The following is an 18,113-nucleotide window of genomic DNA, read 5'->3' on the forward strand; positions in this document are numbered from 1 at the left end:
ATGGGTCAAATTGGTATATATTCATTCATCAGTAAAAGCGCCATGCAATGTAATACAATAAAACACAAACTTAAGTATCGTCTGAAATACTTCATCAACCAGGGATACATCCCGAACCTCTCTATCCTCTATATCTTCTGCTGGACGTCTTATATTATTAATTCTCGTTTGAGATGAATGAGTTGCACCACAGGATCAATGCTAGTGATTGATATATGCTCTCTTGGTGTTGGTATTGCATAATATCAAGTCTGTGCAATACGAAATTTTATCTCTCAGTGCACTAATTTACTGAACTAAACATCATCATCGATATCATAATCGCTATATTAGACTATCACCGCAATACGAAATCAAGTTCTTGTATACATTTGCCATCAAAAACACACAGCTTCAATGAACTCTACTAGCTATTATCAACGTTTCATGTATCATTTACAAATGACAACCCCGGGAAGCTCAACATTGTAGGAAGATTCTACACTGGAACAAAAAAGAAATCCGCATTTCCACGAGCCATCACGAGCCATAACCTGGGTTGAAATGAACCATTGTGATTGGAGGTTCCCTACCATGATCCTGTAAATTTTGACTCATTTCAAAAGAGAGATGTCGGGTTGTTTACCTATCCCAATTAGTAATTTGTACACAACTGTTAAACAACAACATCCGAGGTTGATCTCAACGTAAATAAACATTGTGAGCTCCTCCTTCTCCCTGTTGCAACATCAAAAGTAGGCCAACGATATGTAAATCAGGGGAGCTTGTTATATAAAAGGGGGACATAAGACAGTTTCAGAAACATGTCGATTTAAATCGAATCTTCGGACAAATTTATATCCAGTCTATAAAGGGCCTAGCTTTGAAAGAAGCCTGTACAACTAGTCTTTTTGTAACGGAAAAAACCGACCACCCCCGCAAATCGTTTCCTTTTTCTTCGTTCATTTCTATTTTTTTTTTTTTTTTTTTTTCATCATTGTAAATATCAACACATCATGGCCTTCCGTTTCAACTGGCCAGAATTCGATCATGAATTTTATATCGAAGCAAAATCACAACTGGAAACTGCAATGAATAAAGGCAACAAGCCTTCTGTCATCGTAGACCACATCACAGTAAAGGAATTACATATGGGCACACAGGTAAAAAAAAAAAAAAAGGACACATTCTCTCTTTTGATGGAATTCCTCATTACTCACCATGTTACGTATGATAGCCTCCAGAGTTAGAGATACTCGAGATTGGAGAGCTTGCTAATGACAAGTTCCGGGGTATTTTCAAGTTGAATTACGCTGGCGATGCTTACATTGAGGTGCAAACTAAAGTCCAAGTAAGTTTTTTTTTTTTTTTTTTTTTTTTTTTTTTTTTCGTAGAGCAGCCATCCCTGTCATGATCGCATCAAACTTGTATCTCACACATTCTGTAGGCAAATCCCATGCACGCCAAAGTCTCTGAATTACCACGCCATTCCCGTCCCAGCATCCTTGCTGCTGATCAGCCCTTGGTAGTGCCTATGATTCTTCGCATCAGTGACCTCAAATTGCGAGGCATTGTCGTATTGGTCGTATCAAAGACCAAAGGAGTAACACTTGTATTCAAAAACGACCCCTTGGAAAGCATTCGCGTCAGCTCCACCTTTGATAGCGTCTCGATCCTCCGAGATTTTTTGCAACGTCAGATTGAAGCACAATTACGAAACTTGCTCCAGGAAGATTTACCGGTGATGATCCACAACTTGAGCTTACGATACATCCAATCCGAAGAAGAAAAGAAAAAATTGAAGGAGCAAGAAGAAAGACGAACCAAGTTATTACAGCAGCAGCAACAAGAGCGATTATCTGTTTCTTCTGAACCTCCTTTTACGATGCGTCGTGCATTTTCAAGTTGGTCCATGGCGAGCACGCCTTTCACTGCTCCACTGATGCGTGCTAGATCCAATACCTATTACAGCGATGATCTCACCATGCCTGAACTTGATGCAAACTATCCTCTGACGCCTCGATCGCAGCCTAGCAGCATTTGTACACCCCTCACAGGCACATTTGATTTGAATGATGACTATGCTTGCTATGATGACTATTTGACTGTGAGCTCTACGACAACACCAACCTTTCCGAATACTACGTACGAAAAGAGCGTTTCTCAGTTTGATTTAGCAGGTGGCTGCAGGACAGCGCCCATGACCGCCGCTAATCTCTTTACGCACAATCGTCAATACAACAACAATAGCATCAATCAATTGGGTATCAGTCCCTTATTCCATAAAGAATACCATCCCTTGACAGCCATGATGTACGCAGCACAACAACAAGATACATTATCAGAAACGGGCCTATCCACACCCTCCATGGCCGATATCTACAGTGAAGCAGATGCTCCCTGGTACGCTGTCGAGGGACCCGAATTAGGCCCATCGTACATTGCACCTGCAGAGACTGAATTTTTGGATGATAAAACCATTATTTTGAAGCCATCAGACAACACGATGGCAGCTAAATTATCGCTGCTGACAAGTGTCAACTATACCTTATCCCCTCTCACCGAGTCGATATCAAACTTTACTTTCCGTAGCCTGCCGCATGTGAAAAAGTCAAACAGCACCCTATTGCGCAACAAGAAAGTGCCAAAAAGACGTATTACAAGACTGAATATGTCTGTGCCTCGCCTTTAAAGAGGTTCGAGTAGCTTATTATTTATTTAGATATTTGTGTAGTGTATAGAAAATCAAAATATCCCCCCTCTCTTATTTTTTTTTTTTACCAGGAAAAATAAAATACTTGTACATTTGAATATAAAATATCAATCTTGACGTATGATTCTCTGCTTGTTAATATGGCACGCTGTCTTGCTCACTCTGACATGATCTTGCAAGCGGCCCAATGTACCGTCAATGTGAGTTTCGTAGTGATGAAGGTCCAAATGTCTGGGAGAGATTTCAATTGTGGAGAATCCGTAGCCTTGGAAACGATTGCCAAGCCAGCTTGGTATCTCTGTGTCTTTATCAAATACATCCCCGCCTTCGTAGTTTCCAGCGTTGCCAGTGATCACTTGAAAGAAGGAAGGTGCATTGTGATAGGATCTGGTGAGTGCTGTATCATTTCGAACGGGAAATGTCCTTTCATAATTGTGTTTATGTCCACTATTTAATAATGTGTCAATACTAGATATTAGTTGATGCTCCATACTATCACTTGCCATAAATACATGTCCACATTGTACTTGACCAGCAACGATTCCAATCCTTGTTGCTTTGAATGTCCAAATCGCAGGGTTTCTGCATTCTCTTTACAGTCAGGATTTGATAGGATGGAGCAGTACAGCGGTCTATGTCCAATGACGATGATCCAAGGCACCTTTGCTCTGCGTCGACTTGCTTTGATCAAATCACTCTCCAACCATTGCAGCGATGTTTGGACTTGCGCATCGGAACCCTCGAAAAAGACTTCTGTAGCAAACGAGATCAAATGCAGTGATTTGTAATCAATAGAATACTGCATGGCATTATCGAAATTGGATTCATAGTACGGCATCAGGTCGAATCTAGTGTGTAACCGCAGTTTAGTTTACTTGCATCAATGAGAAATAAAGTATCACCTGCCTGTTTTTGTAGTGCGAGAAATTATACGCCTCTTCATGGTTCCCAGCTGTTGTCAGCAGAGGCACATTAGCATAAAAGTCTTGAGCAAAGTTCATGTACTGATCTCCTTTGGTGCCGTTGAAATCATCCAGGTTGTAGCCTTGGTCTCCCATGATGGCAACAAAATCATAGTCATGGTTTTGCGCTAACTCTTTAAACAAAGGCATGGACACAGCATTAGCGACACCCTAATTAGTAGCGTCATTAGTGGACATATCATTATGGCTGCTTGATCCACCTACCAGGTCTCCAGTGGCTAGAAATTTAAACGACACTGCATCCTCCTGTGGTGTGTGAAATTCGTATGTGTTTGATACAAAGACCTGATCCTTGTCCGTGGTTTCAATGTTGTACTTGTAGATGGTAGAGGGCACAAGCTGCTTTGATGTGAATGTGTGCATAAACTGACTCTTCTTTGCAATGCCACCATCCACAAACTCCCAGTTCAAGTTCTCATAGACGACATCATCGTTGTCTGAATCATACCAATAATGCAATCGAGAGTTCTCTACTGAAGATATGGTGGAGAATTGCACTCGAATGGCTTTTCCGTTGGATACCCAGGATGTGTGAATCTGTTGTGGTTCTGCAGGATGGTAGGTGCGATTCCAGTCTCCATGTTTGTTGTATAAATCGGTAGATGGCAGTGTCCCTGGTCCACCGTAGCATATCACTGTTTTATTATTGATAACCAGTGCTTTAGCAGTGGCGGTGAGGATGGATGTGATCAGCAATAAAATGTACATGAAGGAATGAATGAAAAAAAAAAAACCAGAGAGGTGTGTCATTTAATGTATTTTTTTGATTCAGTTTTTATTGTATATCAATGATGTCTCCTTTAACAGGATTCTGTGCTAAATGCCATTGTACTGCTGATGCAGGGGAATTTGATAGTGTGTACAAGACAGAATGTATAAAGTCTGGAAGGAGGAGCACTCAGCGAAGATCGTCATCAAAATCGCTACCTCCAATGTCAATATCCTCATCGTCTTCATCATCGTCGTCTTGATCCACAGCAGCTACAGATGATATGGCTGTCTTGACCGCCTTGAGTGCATCTTTTCCATCGTTATCCTCCCCGTCGTTGTCTTCGTCTGTGGTGCCTGTAGCCATCGATTTAGCAGCAGAGTGTTGCATTGATTCGGCTTTATGCTCCACCACGACATTATCCAGTACCTCTTCCTTTCTGATGGTATTGGATTTCTTGTTAGTATGCGTTGTTGCTGATGCTCCTGCTGTTACTGTTGATGAGTGAGCTGTATGAGACGATGTAGGTCGTTTAATAGTAATCGTAGTGCCAGATCCACCACTTGACTTCTTGATGGCCACACTAGCAGATGACTTGGTATTGTTGCCCCATTTACCTCCACTACTACTGCTGCTGCCGCTGCTGCTATTCTTCTTTCGCGAGTGCGATGACTTGGTCGCTTTGGGCGCAGGCTCCTCTTTATCCTTCTCAGCAGCAATGGAACTTCTTCTGCGTTTCTTTTGCAAATCACGAGGATGAATGTGCATTGGCTGTTTGGATGTCACTCTGTTGAGGATCTCTTCCAAGTTGATGGTAGGTGGCTGTGGTGGAGCTGATGGTTGCTGTTGTTGACTGGATGAGGCTGAGGTAGCTGATTTTCTTGACTTGTCGTCTGCTTCGGAATCACTCTCTTCTTCGTTGGATGAAGCAACAGCTGATGAATCACTGGAATTCACGATATCTACATCACTGTCTTCCTTCTCACTGACACCACTACTGCTGTTGATACTACTAGCACTGGCAGACGAATTGTTGCGATGTGAATTGTGGTGGTGGTGGTGGTGGTGATGCACTGCTTTGGCAGGCAGTACAGGTTCATCCTTGTCATCATAGCGACCCAGCAGAGGAGCCTTGTTGCCTAGCATACCATTGGATTTCAGCGCCTTGTGAGGATGTGTCAATAGCAACTCTTGCAACTGTGCAGCTGCCATACTGCCCGACGAAGAAGACTGACGCGAGATGGGAGGCACAATGAAGCCATTGTTCTTGGTTTCTGATCTTAGAGCAGCCAGAGCCAATGCTGTGAGACGACTGTCTCGAGCAGGTTTGCGCGTGTTGATTTGAATAGGCAGAGGGGATGGAAAGTACGACTCGATGGAATCCTCCAGGAAATGACCTAGCTTGTGCTGAATAGAGCAAGTAACAGCGAGTTCTTGTGCACGACGCAACGGAATCCAGGTACCAAACAACTGACTCTTCTTTTTGGGCATCCGTACACGCTCCATTTCGAAGCTGAGAATCATACTGCGCTCACTTTCTGTTTCGATTCCACCTGCAGTCAAGAGAACAGTGCCGTTGATGAACCCCGTATCCACACGACGCATAATGCGATATTCAGGAGTGGTGTCTGTTTTCGGTAATACAACGATACATACTGCAATATGATCTATCAGGGTTATATACATGGGTGGATTCATGGTGGTTAATGTATGCACAATGGGTTCCGTACTGCCTGCAGTAAATGATGGTGCTGTGGTGGTGCTGGGACTAGGGGCGCCACTAATCAAATTGGGAACAAAATCAGAAGGTGTTGCTGAGGTGGAGGAGGAGGCGGAAGAAGAAGAAGTGGTGACGGGGGCTGCTGCGATGGCTGTAGTGGAGGCGGTAGGCGACATGAGGGGCGGTGTCGCTGTGCCACTGCCACTAGCAGGTGATGGCTCCTTTTTGATGAATGCTTCCAGCGCAGGAAATCGAGCCAAGATGGTTTTGAGATCCATGGCATGAGGCGAGTTGGAAGAAGACGCGCTGGCATTGGCTGATTTCGCAAGTGATTGCATGTAAGCTGCCATGGTTTTAGCCAAATCAAATGTAGGCGATAAATGCTGCAAACTAGGAATATTCGATGTCATTTGATGCAGTGCTGATAAGTTCATGTTTTGAATGTTCATGGATTTCAGAATTTCTGCTGCTGATAAGGTAGTCGGTGTAGCGGGTAAGATGTCTGTCACCTTCTTGGCAGTTGCTGCTGCCGCTGGTAGTGGTGGTGTTGCTGGCGTAGTCAGTGTGGTATTGATGGGAGCAGGCAATGGGGGCCCAGATGTTGTTGGAGGTTCCTTTTTCTCATCGTCTTCAAACTTGACAAAATCCTCGCCATTGTCTACGTCCATTAAGCTGGAACTACTGATAGGTGGCTGTATTAATTTGGGCACTGTCGCTTCCGATTTCACTTGTGTAGCCTTCCCCTTATCAGCATTAATCGACGGTGTGGTAGAGGCAGTTTTGGCAGTATCCGTTGCAGTAGCAGTTGTTGCTGCAGCAGGTGTGCTAGGCGCACTGTCTGTACTTGCTTTGGCAGCTAGCGATGGTTGCTTCGTATCCCCCTTGTTGTCTGATCCAGCTTCATCCTCTTCGTCAATCTTATCAGCTACTCCCCTCGCTGCACTAGCTAAAAGAACTTTTTGTAATAGTGATTTATCGTTTGGACCAAGCATGGCTGATGAGAAACTTTTCCGCTGCGTTCTTGTGGTTGTATTTGATGTGCTTGCAAAGTAGTCGTCCAATTCAGATACTGACACAGATTCAGGCGTTGCAATGTGAAATGGAATATGATGCGCAGTGGAAGCATCTTGCAAGAAGACGTTATCAAAATCATGTTCAAAACTAAATGGCGTCCACAGCTCTTGGTCTCCAGGAAATCCACTGCTGAATGAGAAGGATGGTTTTCTGGTGCCGTTGCTATTGTCTAATGGTGGTGGTGCCAGTGATTTGGATGAGGAAGGTGATGATGATGGCGGTGGTGGTATGGCGGCCGCTGTAGTTGCCCGTGTATGTGAGGTGGTGGCAGTGTTTTTGGAGGATGTATCTTGTGTTGTAGTTGGGGGTGGTGATGGAGGTGTAGTGTGGGTTATAGTTGTATTAGTAATGTCGGTATCATGCGATTTTGATTTGGATGGAGCAGTGGAAGTGGCAGTAGAGGAGGGTTTGTTCAATGCAGATTTGCTGAGTGTGGAGGTTCGTCGAGAGAAGCGTCGCCCAGGATGAATTGGCACATCGAGTTCAGCATCGTCTCCCTTTAGCATCTCTTCGTGGTAGTCTGACAATTCTCCATCGCTGTTGTCTTGATCCGCGTCGTTTGCTGTCGATGTCTGAGGAGGCGCATAGCCAGCAATGGTGGATGGCTGAGGCTCTTTTTGGCTAGGATGTATCGATGTGGAGTGTCTATTGCTGTGTTTTAGCTTTTTCAATACATGCTCATCGTCGTCCTCTTCTTCATCGTGCTCATTATCGCCGTCATCCTGTTGCTCTTCCATGATGGTGCGCGATCTCAACTTTTTAGTAGGTGTGATTTTGCTTGATCTACGAGGTTTCGAGCTAGATGCTGCCTCATCGTGTTGGCTGTCTGCTGCAGTGTTTGCTGCGGTAGTTGTATCATCATGTGTTTCTGTCGCTGAACCATCATTGGGCACAGAATCAGTAGCAAGTGAATAATTTATCTTTCTAGAGTGATGTTGATCGACATGCTTGGCCAATAGCGGCGCTCTGGGTGGATTGTGTTCTGCAGCTCGTTTGAAGTGTTGAGATATACGAGAAGAGACTGTAGCAAAAGGCGTGGCACCACTAGTAAAAAAAAATAAATAAACGTGTCAGCGCAAGATAGCAACATGGACACACATTTGAACATGACATACCCAAGTGTCGCATACTTGTGCTTAACAATTGTGTTGGCAAGCTCTTTGGGTGAGCTTGGTTTGTTGCCCATCTTCAACAAGGCTTTCAATATAGCGGTGAATACTTTGTCTTTGGCATCATCTGGGTGAATGGAAACAGGCAATTCATCTTTTGGCTGCTTCGACTTTTGATTAACATGACTTGTTGCTTTTTGGGGCATTTTGTCACAGAAATAAATTAAACGTGGATTCTTTTCTTCTTGTCTTTTTCTGAGAATGGTTTAATGAGTTAACTAAGAGAGCTGGGAGGGTATTTTTTTAGTGTGAAAAAAAGAAGAAAAATAAGAATGATGATCAAAATGAGCTGGGGATAAGAGCAAGAGGGAAAAAAAAAAAAAAAAAAAAAAAAAAAAAAAAAAAAAAAAAAAAAAAAAAAGAGGCCTCTTGTCTCAAAACAACACTGGGTTTCAAAACAACATGGTTTGTGTTTGTGCGTATGATAAACTAAGACCATTTGGGGCCGATTTAACCAAGATGGATCTACATCCACTTTTTGTAGACCTTGCCAGTGACTACAGTCGAGCATGAATCAGCCATTGCCATGTCGTCTGTTTATCTCACCATGTTGTCATGGCTCTTGTTCTCTGTCTCTTTCAATTCGCATTCCGTTGGTGGATCTATAACCCATCACTCACGTCAGCAAATGAACTAAATTTATATCAAAAAGGCGAAGGTTACTACTGTCCATGATGGACATCTCGATTTGTCTTTTCATTTTCTTGGTCCAAGCCCTAGAAAACAACTCAATCACAAAGCTATGCATGCCTTGTACACTAGTCTACTCGCTCGGAAGTCTTGACATGTTCATGTACACATGTCTGCTTGTTGCAGTGTTTCCATGGCATTTCCATGTAGTTTGATTTTACAACGGAGCTTGGCACGTTTGTCATACTTGAATTCAAAAAGGTGTGCTCAATCTCAAATGGTTGAGAAACCCCGAATGACAAGCTCCTCATCATGGCAACGGATTGCAATTTGACAGGTGCATTAAAGTACAGTGCCAAGGTAACCAAATTTTTGACAGGTGGTAAAACAAGCAAATACAGGATGGCCTTTCGGTGGACATGGTTCCCTTAGATGTATCTCTTCATCAATTTTGTAAAGAAGCTATCCAATGTAGATAAGGCTTTTAGACAACTGTATTTATAAAAACATTGGTTTTACTAGACTCACGAATGGACCACATGGTTATCACTGATCAACGTGAATGAGTAAAGGCTGTGAACCCATCTGGTATGAATGAACACCAAAATGGCCTGATGCTATTGCAGTTCAACTCTACTCGATACATGTCTGTGTTCATGAGCAGATTATTGCATTGATCTTTTGTGATTTCTTGCATGGAATTTTCTTTAGTCACATAATTTATGGCGGAAGACCTTAGCATTTAGTTATGCGCCAAATTTTTGGTTCAATAACATAGTTATTGTCCAAGCAAGTTCCCGTCCTTTAATCCAAGTAAATACGAGATATATACTTTAATATCAACTGTTTCTACAGCTGTGATAACGTATAATAGAGCTATCTTAATAAATGGGCTTTAAAATTCTCCAAATACTCCAAAAAGGCTCGGGAATGCGTTCGCATCCCTGAGAAACTTTGCTAGGCATTCTTTAATAAGATAAAATGTATGATCAATATACTGAAGACGCTTAGTATCTCATCAATGAAATATCATCACTCCATTTAATCCATTCAAGTCAACTATATAAACTTCAAGAAGAGGTCTCATTCAAGATTGTTTTTTTTATACCTTTTGTTTTCAATCAATACAATCCCAATATGCCTCGCCTAACAATCAAAAACAAAACTCAATCTGAAATTTATAGTGGCAAAGCTCACGAGGACCACTGTGATGAGTTGGCAGTCAAGTAAATCCTCACTTCTTGACAATATGGAGACGCAATAAGGGCCGTTTGCAGCATTCAGAAAAAAGCGCACTTGTGGTAATCGTCAGCGACAGCGATATTCCAAGTTTTTTGAACGAAGATGACAGCTTTTCCACCGAGTTGCAACAGAAACATGATCGCAAAATGGAGAATCAAGCTTACAGCAAGATCATCAAGAATCGATTGTATAACAAACTGTAACGTGTGTCTACAGATAAATCGAATTTCTTCTGTTCTGCGAGAGATACTTTGCATCTCTGCCACTATCCGAACGCTTCCAAGCAAACAAAAAACACTGCTTGTATTCATGATGAAGTAGGTAGGTTTTCATTAAATATACACTAGTGTTTACGCTTCGGTGAGAACCAACCTGCGCAGCGGCAACTTGCGCTACTGACTGCCCTTGCGTATTTTATCAAAATACGGCTACTTTCATTTTGGCCCTCCACTTGCACATAAAAACCCTTCATATTATCTGGGGATCTAATTCTTATGTGATGCTCTACATCCATATACACGTAGCTACTCTATATACGGGCAAGTAGCATACCGGTATTTCTCCTTTTTAGTCCTTAGTGTCCCTGATACAGCAAAATCTGAGTGCATTTAAGCCGCGTTTTCTCGCGTTCAAGGTCGTTTTAGATTGTCATAATAGCACCAAACAATTGCTCTCATATGGCAGTTACTTTCTGACACCTTTGCTCAACTTTTTGGGGATCAAAAAAAACATGATCGAAAATCGACCAAAAAGCATGAGGTACCCCTCATGGCTTTCATTGAAAATCGAACGGTCGCATTTTTCACCTTGATAACGAAGACTTTTACTATGGTATATCTTGAATCAAAATGTTGCTATCAATCCAACGTAACCCCTGAAATCATCTTTATGGGACCTTGATATGTAAAACTTCGACATTTTGGCCAGAAACCTCTTTTCATATTTTTGTAAATTAATCAATAAGCTTATTCAAAACATTGATCTTGCTTGGTACCATTGGATGCGCCTTGAAAAGTACTCCAAGAAAGCTTAAAGAAGCAAAGGTTGATTATCATATTTTAAATAGTCGAATATAGCAAAATAGTTCGATCGAGTCGAAAATCCTGAAGATTTAACCAATCTAGAACTGACTATGAGCCTGGGTTTGAATCAATTTTTGCTAGTGAGGCCGACTGGCAAACTCAATGCCCTTTTCATCATGAAGGCAATACAGTAATAGATGCTTTTGAAGCGTATGAAAAGCAGGTATCAGTTATCTAGCACTACCGCTATTTATGCTATCTCTCTTGCATTTTATATTTAATAACGCCAGTCTATCAAAACGCTAGTTAGATCAACTTCTTTTCCTTTTTGAAGCTTTGAAAGTGTCTAGGAACTATGAATTTATTATGTTATGATGATGTACATATTGCCACCAACTAAATGCTTACATCCCCCATAGATTGTAGAGCGATAAAAGGAATCCAAGGACTCAGATGCTGTTAGAATCAATCATGCCGTTCTGTACCACCTATTATCCTTGGATCACGATCTTTACTCATCCAATGGCATCACAAGACGACAGATGTGAATGCTTTGAAAACAATGGAGCAAAGATTTAGCATCCTCAACAACTTCATCAAGAGGAGCAATATCTGGAGCCTATTCCAAGAATGCAAGCTCACTTTTGTTGGCTGCTTTATGCTCTCCAATCAATATTATTTGCAACTTGTTGATTACAAGGTCGCACAGCATCTTAAGCAAGCAAAGTCTGTCCAGGAGAAACTGGTTGGAGTCGATACCCAGGCCTATGATGCTGAAGAACGAATGGCTAAGGCGCCAAGTAAGGACATCAAAGGTAAGTGTCAAGCATATACAGCCATGACAAAGGAGTTGAAGCAGTTGGGGCTAACAAGAATGGCGGCTGGTATCAAGTCGAGGGCTTACAAAAGGAAGAGCAAGAAAAGGGGCACGCAATTATACCGTGATCTGGCAATTGCTCCCAAATCCTTCAGCAAGGTTTACATGAAAAGGAGCAAATCCTTGCATGACATGCGAGAGAGCCAGTCAAAGGTATTTGCTTTGAACAAGAAAATCAATGGTAAGCTTATTCCAGCCCAAGGCCCTCTAATTGACGTCAACATCATGCCTACTCTGGCTGACCCATTTACAAGTATCCAAGGTATTGATCTAGGTGTTGTTACTGTTGCACCTGGAGTAGCTACCTCTCTTTGTTTCCCTTTCGAAGCTGTGAACAGATTCCAAGCCATCTCGGATGATCAGACAGTGCCCCACTCGAAGGACGCACTCGCAGAAGCACCAAAATGTACTATCAGCAATTTGCCACTGGTACCAGCGACTCGGCCTTGCCTGTAGACGAATACAAGCTCACAATGGCCTGCTCCTCTTGTTTCCAAAGAACCCGCATGCAACCACAAATTCGAAACGGCAAGCTAAAGAAACCCCCTTTGTGCTTCTATCACTAAGCGTTTCAAACGAGAAAACTGGTTCAACTGATTTGCCAAGTAGTCGAAGTCGTCAATAGCGTATTCATAGTGGAACGTCTTGAATTGGGTACCTGCAAGCAAAAGCGAGACCATGTTCTCTTTCATGGCAACCATAGAACGATTGTAATCACGCAATAGTTTAGTGTGCTCAAAGTCGCTGGGCACTATTCCATTCTCATATTGATGTAATTTTCCTTCTTCCTCGTATAGATACTGCAAGTGTAGAACATACTTGTCATGTAGATCGCTTACCCATAGCTGTGCCAGGTTGATGCAACCTCGAATCACATCATGATCATAGCCCCTAGTGAGATCTACACCTTTGGCGACTATAGCAATTTGGACGTAGTCTCCACAGCGACTGTCCAGTTCGTTCATTGTGTAGAAGAATTGGTCACTATTCTGCTCGTAAAGGTCAATTTCATAATATCAGACCTTGTTAGCAGCCTGGCTCCAGTTCTTGCTGATATGATTGAGCCCGAGAGGGGCCAACATGATAATAGCAGGGCCTTTGAATATGATATGCAGTAGTTCTTGAAGTAAGTTGTTCCAAGAGCGTTTCATTGTTGTTGTAGTGTACTGGTTTTGATATGACTATGCTGTGTCACTGGGCCGCTAGGCTTGGGAACTTGACAGCCCTGAGGATGCATGACGTTATCGATCAATGTTTAGACTGAGAGCCCATTGCGTCAAAGACAAGTGAAATGGTACTTGATGCTTTTGTATTTCATAGGGCATACCAAGACAAGCATGGTTCCTTTTATTCTGCATAGTATAAGTTGAATTTAGGATACTGTCATGAAATTTGATACATTTGAGGTGCCATCTTGGGTTGATTTCTATACTTTTTGAGTTTAATGGCAATCTGCAGGATATATCAGCAATTTACGCCATGTATTCAATGCTCAAGTGCGCTTGACATTGGCCTGAGATGCTCGGTACATAACAGACAGAGTTGCATGAATGTAGTTTCTGTAGCGCAATGAGGCTTCAATCAAAGATACAGAGCTCAGAATAAGACTGCCGTTCTTTCTTGCCTATCCAATGGCCTCCAATCTAAAAATGTATAAGAGGGGAATTAGTCATTTAGTTGCCAAAAGAAACGAGATTTTACAATTCTTTTTTCATATATTTATTGCATATTATGCTTGAGCACCACTCAACAGTCGATAAATATCATAATGCTAATGACGGATTCACTACACTTGACACCAAAATGAAACAAAGCCTGGACGGCTTGACACATATCCAAACTCTCCTGAATAACAAACAAGCCGCAAGCGCAATAAATCAAGATCGCATATCTCGGTTAGAGCAAGATCACCTTGATCTGCAATCGCAGCTGGCCCAAAAAGATGCATTACTGCTACGAAATCAAAAAAGCTTAGAATCTGAGCGAGAAAGATATACACAATTAGAGGAAAAGCTGAATACACTCACTCGACAATTCAAACTGCAGCAAGAGAAATCTCAACAAGAACTGAACCAGTTACAAACCAAGAACAACATTTTAGAGCTTGAAATTAGCGACCTTCAGAATGAAAATAACAAATTGCAAGTGGAGAGCAACAACCTACGATCCAAAGTGAATGATTTGGATAGCATGGCGCACAAATTAAAGGCGATGAATGAATCAGAAGTGCAGAAAAGAGAACAGTTAGATATGCTTCTCCGAGACAGTGCTCAGGAAGTCAAAAACACAGCAGATGCTGCTCTGGAACGCGACCAACAGATTGAGGCTCTTCAACAGAATGTGGATCGCATGAAACAGCGAATAGATGAAAAGGATCGTCTACTAATGACATTTGCATCCAAAGAGTCGGATGAGTTGAGTCAAATGCAAGAGGAGATAAATTTATTGGAAGAGGTCAACAAGAGGCTAACCAAGGAGCTTCATGATGCCAAAAGAAAACAAGCCCAGGATCAACAGCAAAAGGAAGATGATACCAGCAATATAATCATGTCTTTGGAACAAGAATTGATCGCTTGTCAATCACAATTGCTAGAAAAGAAATCGCAGAATCAGGAATTAGAGAGTGCAATGGAACGCGTGAACACACATTGTGATGTGTTGAGGGCGAATCTGAGCCACGTAACAGAGGAATCAGCAGAGAGATATCAAAGGATGTTGAGTTATAGGGATGAAATTAGAACATTAAAGCAAGCTTTGCATAGCGTATAGTTTATATTGCATGGTTGTTAGGCTCTGGTTGTTCTGCTCGGTAAGCAGGATGTCCAATGAGTTGTGAAAGAGCTTCAGCAATTTTATCCTTTCCAGTAAATAAACTGCATTCGTAAAACCACCCAGGCCTTGTAGGTTTGTCTAGTTCACTCCAACAATCATATATAGCCTGCAGGCATGATGTGGTTAATGATACAGGCAAGAGGATAGGCATGTATATCATACCTGCGCTGTAGTATCCTTGAATCCATCGTGAAGAAATAGTACGTCCAACATGAAATTGTTTCTTTTTCTCATATTTGTAAATACATCATTTTCAGGCAATGTTGGTAGAGATGATCGACCGTAAATGACAATTGCTTGATAGTAGTAATCCACATTCTGCAGTCTCAATTTTGCATTTAATGTATCTCCCAAAGATTGCATATCTACATGGCATGTGGGTTGAATAAGGAAATAGAATCTGGCGCATTTATGCCACTCACCAAAACCAACATAGGTTCTCAACCGATCTTCGGAAAGGCCATCGATTTCAGTGTTGAATACAGAAGCGTTTATGGTGAAATCGACAGACTATCAGGCATATCAAGCTCAATGAAAAATCAAACACTATGACCCTGACTTACCCAAACCGCTACATCTGTCAATAACACAATTGCATATTCATCTTTGTCATTTCCGATCAGCTTGTTCGTAGCGACATAGCGTTTCAAGAATCTTTTAACTGTCTCTAAACGTGAGCTTATACAATGGAGTCAGTGTCATCCACATTATGAGAACACATCTTCATAGAACATACCTCGAGTATAAGTTTGTATCTTTCACGCCTCCATTTCCGGATGCTCTTAGGATTTCATTCATCTCATCAGACATATCTATACAAAACACCTTTTTTTTTGAAAAATTTGAATGAGCTGTTAGGAAAAGATGGTCCTTGTTAAATTTACAGTTGTATTTTGGCATTTACGATTCTTCTTGCGCTGTACTGATAGACATTTTTGGTGGGCTTGTCAGTCATTTCCAAATCATCCATAATTTCTATTACATCGTCCATTGTTATTTTTTGTAAGAGACACAAGCGCGCCACTATCAAACACACAGAAGAGCAATATGGAAAACAAAATATCAAATCACGTGATCACTGACAAATATTGTATTATCTTTTTTAATTTTTTGGTCTCCAAGATCATCAAATTGTCTAGCTAGCTCAGTTTAAAGATTGTTTTATAATTGGGCACTCGGTATGAGCATATACCATAGAACTAGTAACTATATAGACTAAAGAAAGAAAATCTCAACAGAGACAACGGAAAAAAATGAGGAAAAAGGTTTGAGATGGCAGTAAAAGAGCAGAAGACTACTTGCAGTGGCACGATTGATCTTGAGGGGTAAACCAACGGATGGGAACTTTGATTTGACTTACCACCGAGGCGCCGCACAAAGAAAACAATCGGCCAAACGTTCATCTCAGTTAGCCATGAGACGGAGGATAAAACCACAATGGTCCGGGATCTGGATCAGAGGCGATAGTAGCCAAAGGGTGGATCAGAGGCGATAGTAGCCAAAGGGTGGACCAGACAGTCGATTGCATGAAGCAAAGACAGCAACGCAGACCAGTACACTGGAGGACCAGCAGAACCACTTATAGGCAGCATGTTGAGAGCATTGTCAATGACATGTACACCAGGAGGAGCAGCAGGCAGAGCATCCCACAGATCACGATCCAAAGCACGACATTGAGGGAAATGATCTCGAGAGATGAGAGATCCATCCATGCAGGGACATTCCTCACGCATGTTTGCAAAACGACCAAGACGCCAACGAACCAAACGACTACGAGCAGATCGACCAATAGGTAAATACAGTATGGGATCAAGGCGAGAGGCAGAAGGACGGCACGCACGAAGCAGGACATGTTTACCAGTAGTAGTAGCAGCAGCCAGTTGTTGATCCACCTGATTTTGCCAGAGGTCAGAGAAATGAGTCTTGAGACCAGCAAATGAAGGGACAGGGTCAGGCAGAGATCTATACAAACTGTTTTCACAGATATACCGATCCAATCGAGTGTACGACAAAGCACCACGCAGAACCACCACAAGACTATCCTCAGGTAGAGTAGCCGAGCGAAGAGAATACCTAGTTGCCAAAACATTATACCGATGTTGTTGCATACAAGCATGCATCTTAGGCTACATTCACTTTCTCCTCAAGCTACACAAACTCATCTACCACCGGCAGCGGCTCATTGTAAAGGGTCAGACGAGTACCAGAGAGGGCAGCAGGAGAACCAAGCACAGCACATTTAGATGGCTTCCACCTATAACCAAGACAGACAGAGTGTTCAGCAGCAAGATCCAACATAATAGACTGGACACCAGACAAAGACCCAAAGATAGCAACATCATCGGCAAAGAGCAAGCTATTGATGGCAATAGGACGACTAGTGTGGAATACATCCACTATGATCTGCATTCCGACAGTTCATCCAGTTACCAGATTTAGATATAAACTGTATGTACACTGGATTAGATGTACGATATCGATTTATACTATGATCATGAGAAGATATGGACTTCAGATACGCTAGTACTATAAGATTCATACTATATAAGATATAGGCTATAGATGGCACCACGGACATGGATGGCACTATAGACTTATACTTGTATTCCGACATTAACTACGGATGTTTACCATATCTGGATAGGCACCAAGATTAATGCAATATGAGCTTGTTGCTTCAGATGTGCACTTCATGATCCACGCTATAAGACACATGCTTATATCCGTGATACTAGCTACAGATACTTTATGTACTACAGACTTGTACTATATATGAGACATGCTATAGACATGCATACGATATGCTATAGACATGCCATATATCCAGATACATGCTAAAGATGTATGCTTAGCGATATACACTCAGATATGTACTATTAATATAGACTAAGAAGACTGTACCTATCGGATACATGCTACTAGATCGATATTAATTATCCTTATGGAAAGGATAGATCAGGGTACTTCGGATGAGAGTCTAATTATTCATCCAGACAGAGCTAAATCATGATTAGCTTGCTGGAGTTGTCTTTTAGCATGATTAGACATTAGTTGATCTGAGTTGACTTATTTGTCAATCTAATTAATAGAACTTTTATCCATTGTTATAGTATATAAGAAGGATCATCTACCTGGCCAGTAGAGAGACTTCAGTTTACTTTAC

The 18,113-nt window shown here is 41.8% G+C and overlaps 8 protein-coding genes across 8 annotated transcripts; 3 read left to right on the forward strand and 5 right to left on the reverse strand.

Moving 5' to 3' along the window:
- Window positions 1-995: 995 nt before the first annotated feature.
- On the forward strand, window positions 996-2,671 carry ATC70_002326 (uncharacterized protein; the record flags this gene model as incomplete). Its single annotated transcript, XM_064821704.1, has 3 exons — window positions 996-1,142; window positions 1,217-1,330; window positions 1,427-2,671. The coding sequence occupies 3 exons, from the start codon at window positions 996-998 to the stop codon at window positions 2,669-2,671; spliced, it is 1,506 nt and encodes a 501-aa protein (XP_064681390.1).
- Window positions 2,672-2,799: 128 nt separating this feature from the next.
- Window positions 2,800-4,383, reverse strand: VTC2_1 (Phosphate metabolism transcription protein; the record flags this gene model as incomplete). The annotated part of the gene is made up of 4 exons (XM_064821705.1): window positions 2,800-3,139; window positions 3,205-3,540; window positions 3,626-3,825; window positions 3,880-4,383. 4 exons carry the CDS (start codon window positions 4,381-4,383, stop codon window positions 2,800-2,802), a joined length of 1,380 nt encoding a protein of 459 aa, XP_064681391.1.
- A 190-nt stretch (window positions 4,384-4,573) lies between these two features.
- ATC70_002328 (uncharacterized protein) lies at window positions 4,574-8,493 on the reverse strand (the record flags this gene model as incomplete). The annotated part of the gene is made up of 2 exons (XM_064821706.1): window positions 4,574-8,222; window positions 8,294-8,493. 2 exons carry the CDS (start codon window positions 8,491-8,493, stop codon window positions 4,574-4,576), a joined length of 3,849 nt encoding a protein of 1,282 aa, XP_064681392.1.
- A 3,310-nt stretch (window positions 8,494-11,803) lies between these two features.
- Window positions 11,804-12,574, forward strand: ATC70_002329 (uncharacterized protein; the record flags this gene model as incomplete). The annotated part of the gene is made up of 1 exon (XM_064821707.1): window positions 11,804-12,574. One exon carries the CDS (start codon window positions 11,804-11,806, stop codon window positions 12,572-12,574), a length of 771 nt encoding a protein of 256 aa, XP_064681393.1.
- A 77-nt stretch (window positions 12,575-12,651) lies between these two features.
- ATC70_002330 (uncharacterized protein) lies at window positions 12,652-13,083 on the reverse strand (the record flags this gene model as incomplete). Its single annotated transcript, XM_064821708.1, has 1 exon — window positions 12,652-13,083. One exon carries the CDS (start codon window positions 13,081-13,083, stop codon window positions 12,652-12,654), a length of 432 nt encoding a protein of 143 aa, XP_064681394.1.
- Window positions 13,084-13,849: 766 nt separating this feature from the next.
- On the forward strand, window positions 13,850-14,887 carry ATC70_002331 (uncharacterized protein; the record flags this gene model as incomplete). Its single annotated transcript, XM_064821709.1, has 1 exon — window positions 13,850-14,887. One exon carries the CDS (start codon window positions 13,850-13,852, stop codon window positions 14,885-14,887), a length of 1,038 nt encoding a protein of 345 aa, XP_064681395.1.
- Window position 14,888: 1 nt separating this feature from the next.
- On the reverse strand, window positions 14,889-15,941 carry RNR2_3 (Ribonucleotide-diphosphate reductase (RNR), small subunit; the record flags this gene model as incomplete). Its single annotated transcript, XM_064821710.1, has 6 exons — window positions 14,889-15,056; window positions 15,113-15,315; window positions 15,373-15,460; window positions 15,514-15,628; window positions 15,687-15,775; window positions 15,855-15,941. The coding sequence occupies 6 exons, from the start codon at window positions 15,939-15,941 to the stop codon at window positions 14,889-14,891; spliced, it is 750 nt and encodes a 249-aa protein (XP_064681396.1).
- Window positions 15,942-16,404: 463 nt separating this feature from the next.
- On the reverse strand, window positions 16,405-17,359 carry CYR1_1 (cysteinyl-tRNA synthetase; the record flags this gene model as incomplete). Its single annotated transcript, XM_064821711.1, has 2 exons — window positions 16,405-17,023; window positions 17,103-17,359. The coding sequence occupies 2 exons, from the start codon at window positions 17,357-17,359 to the stop codon at window positions 16,405-16,407; spliced, it is 876 nt and encodes a 291-aa protein (XP_064681397.1).
- Window positions 17,360-18,113: the final 754 nt, after the last annotated feature.

Source organism: Mucor velutinosus, assembly GCF_035048745.1.
Source record: "Mucor velutinosus strain NIH1002 chromosome Unknown tig00000093, whole genome shotgun sequence".
Classification (NCBI taxonomy): Eukaryota; Fungi; Mucoromycota; class Mucoromycetes; order Mucorales; family Mucoraceae; genus Mucor; species Mucor velutinosus.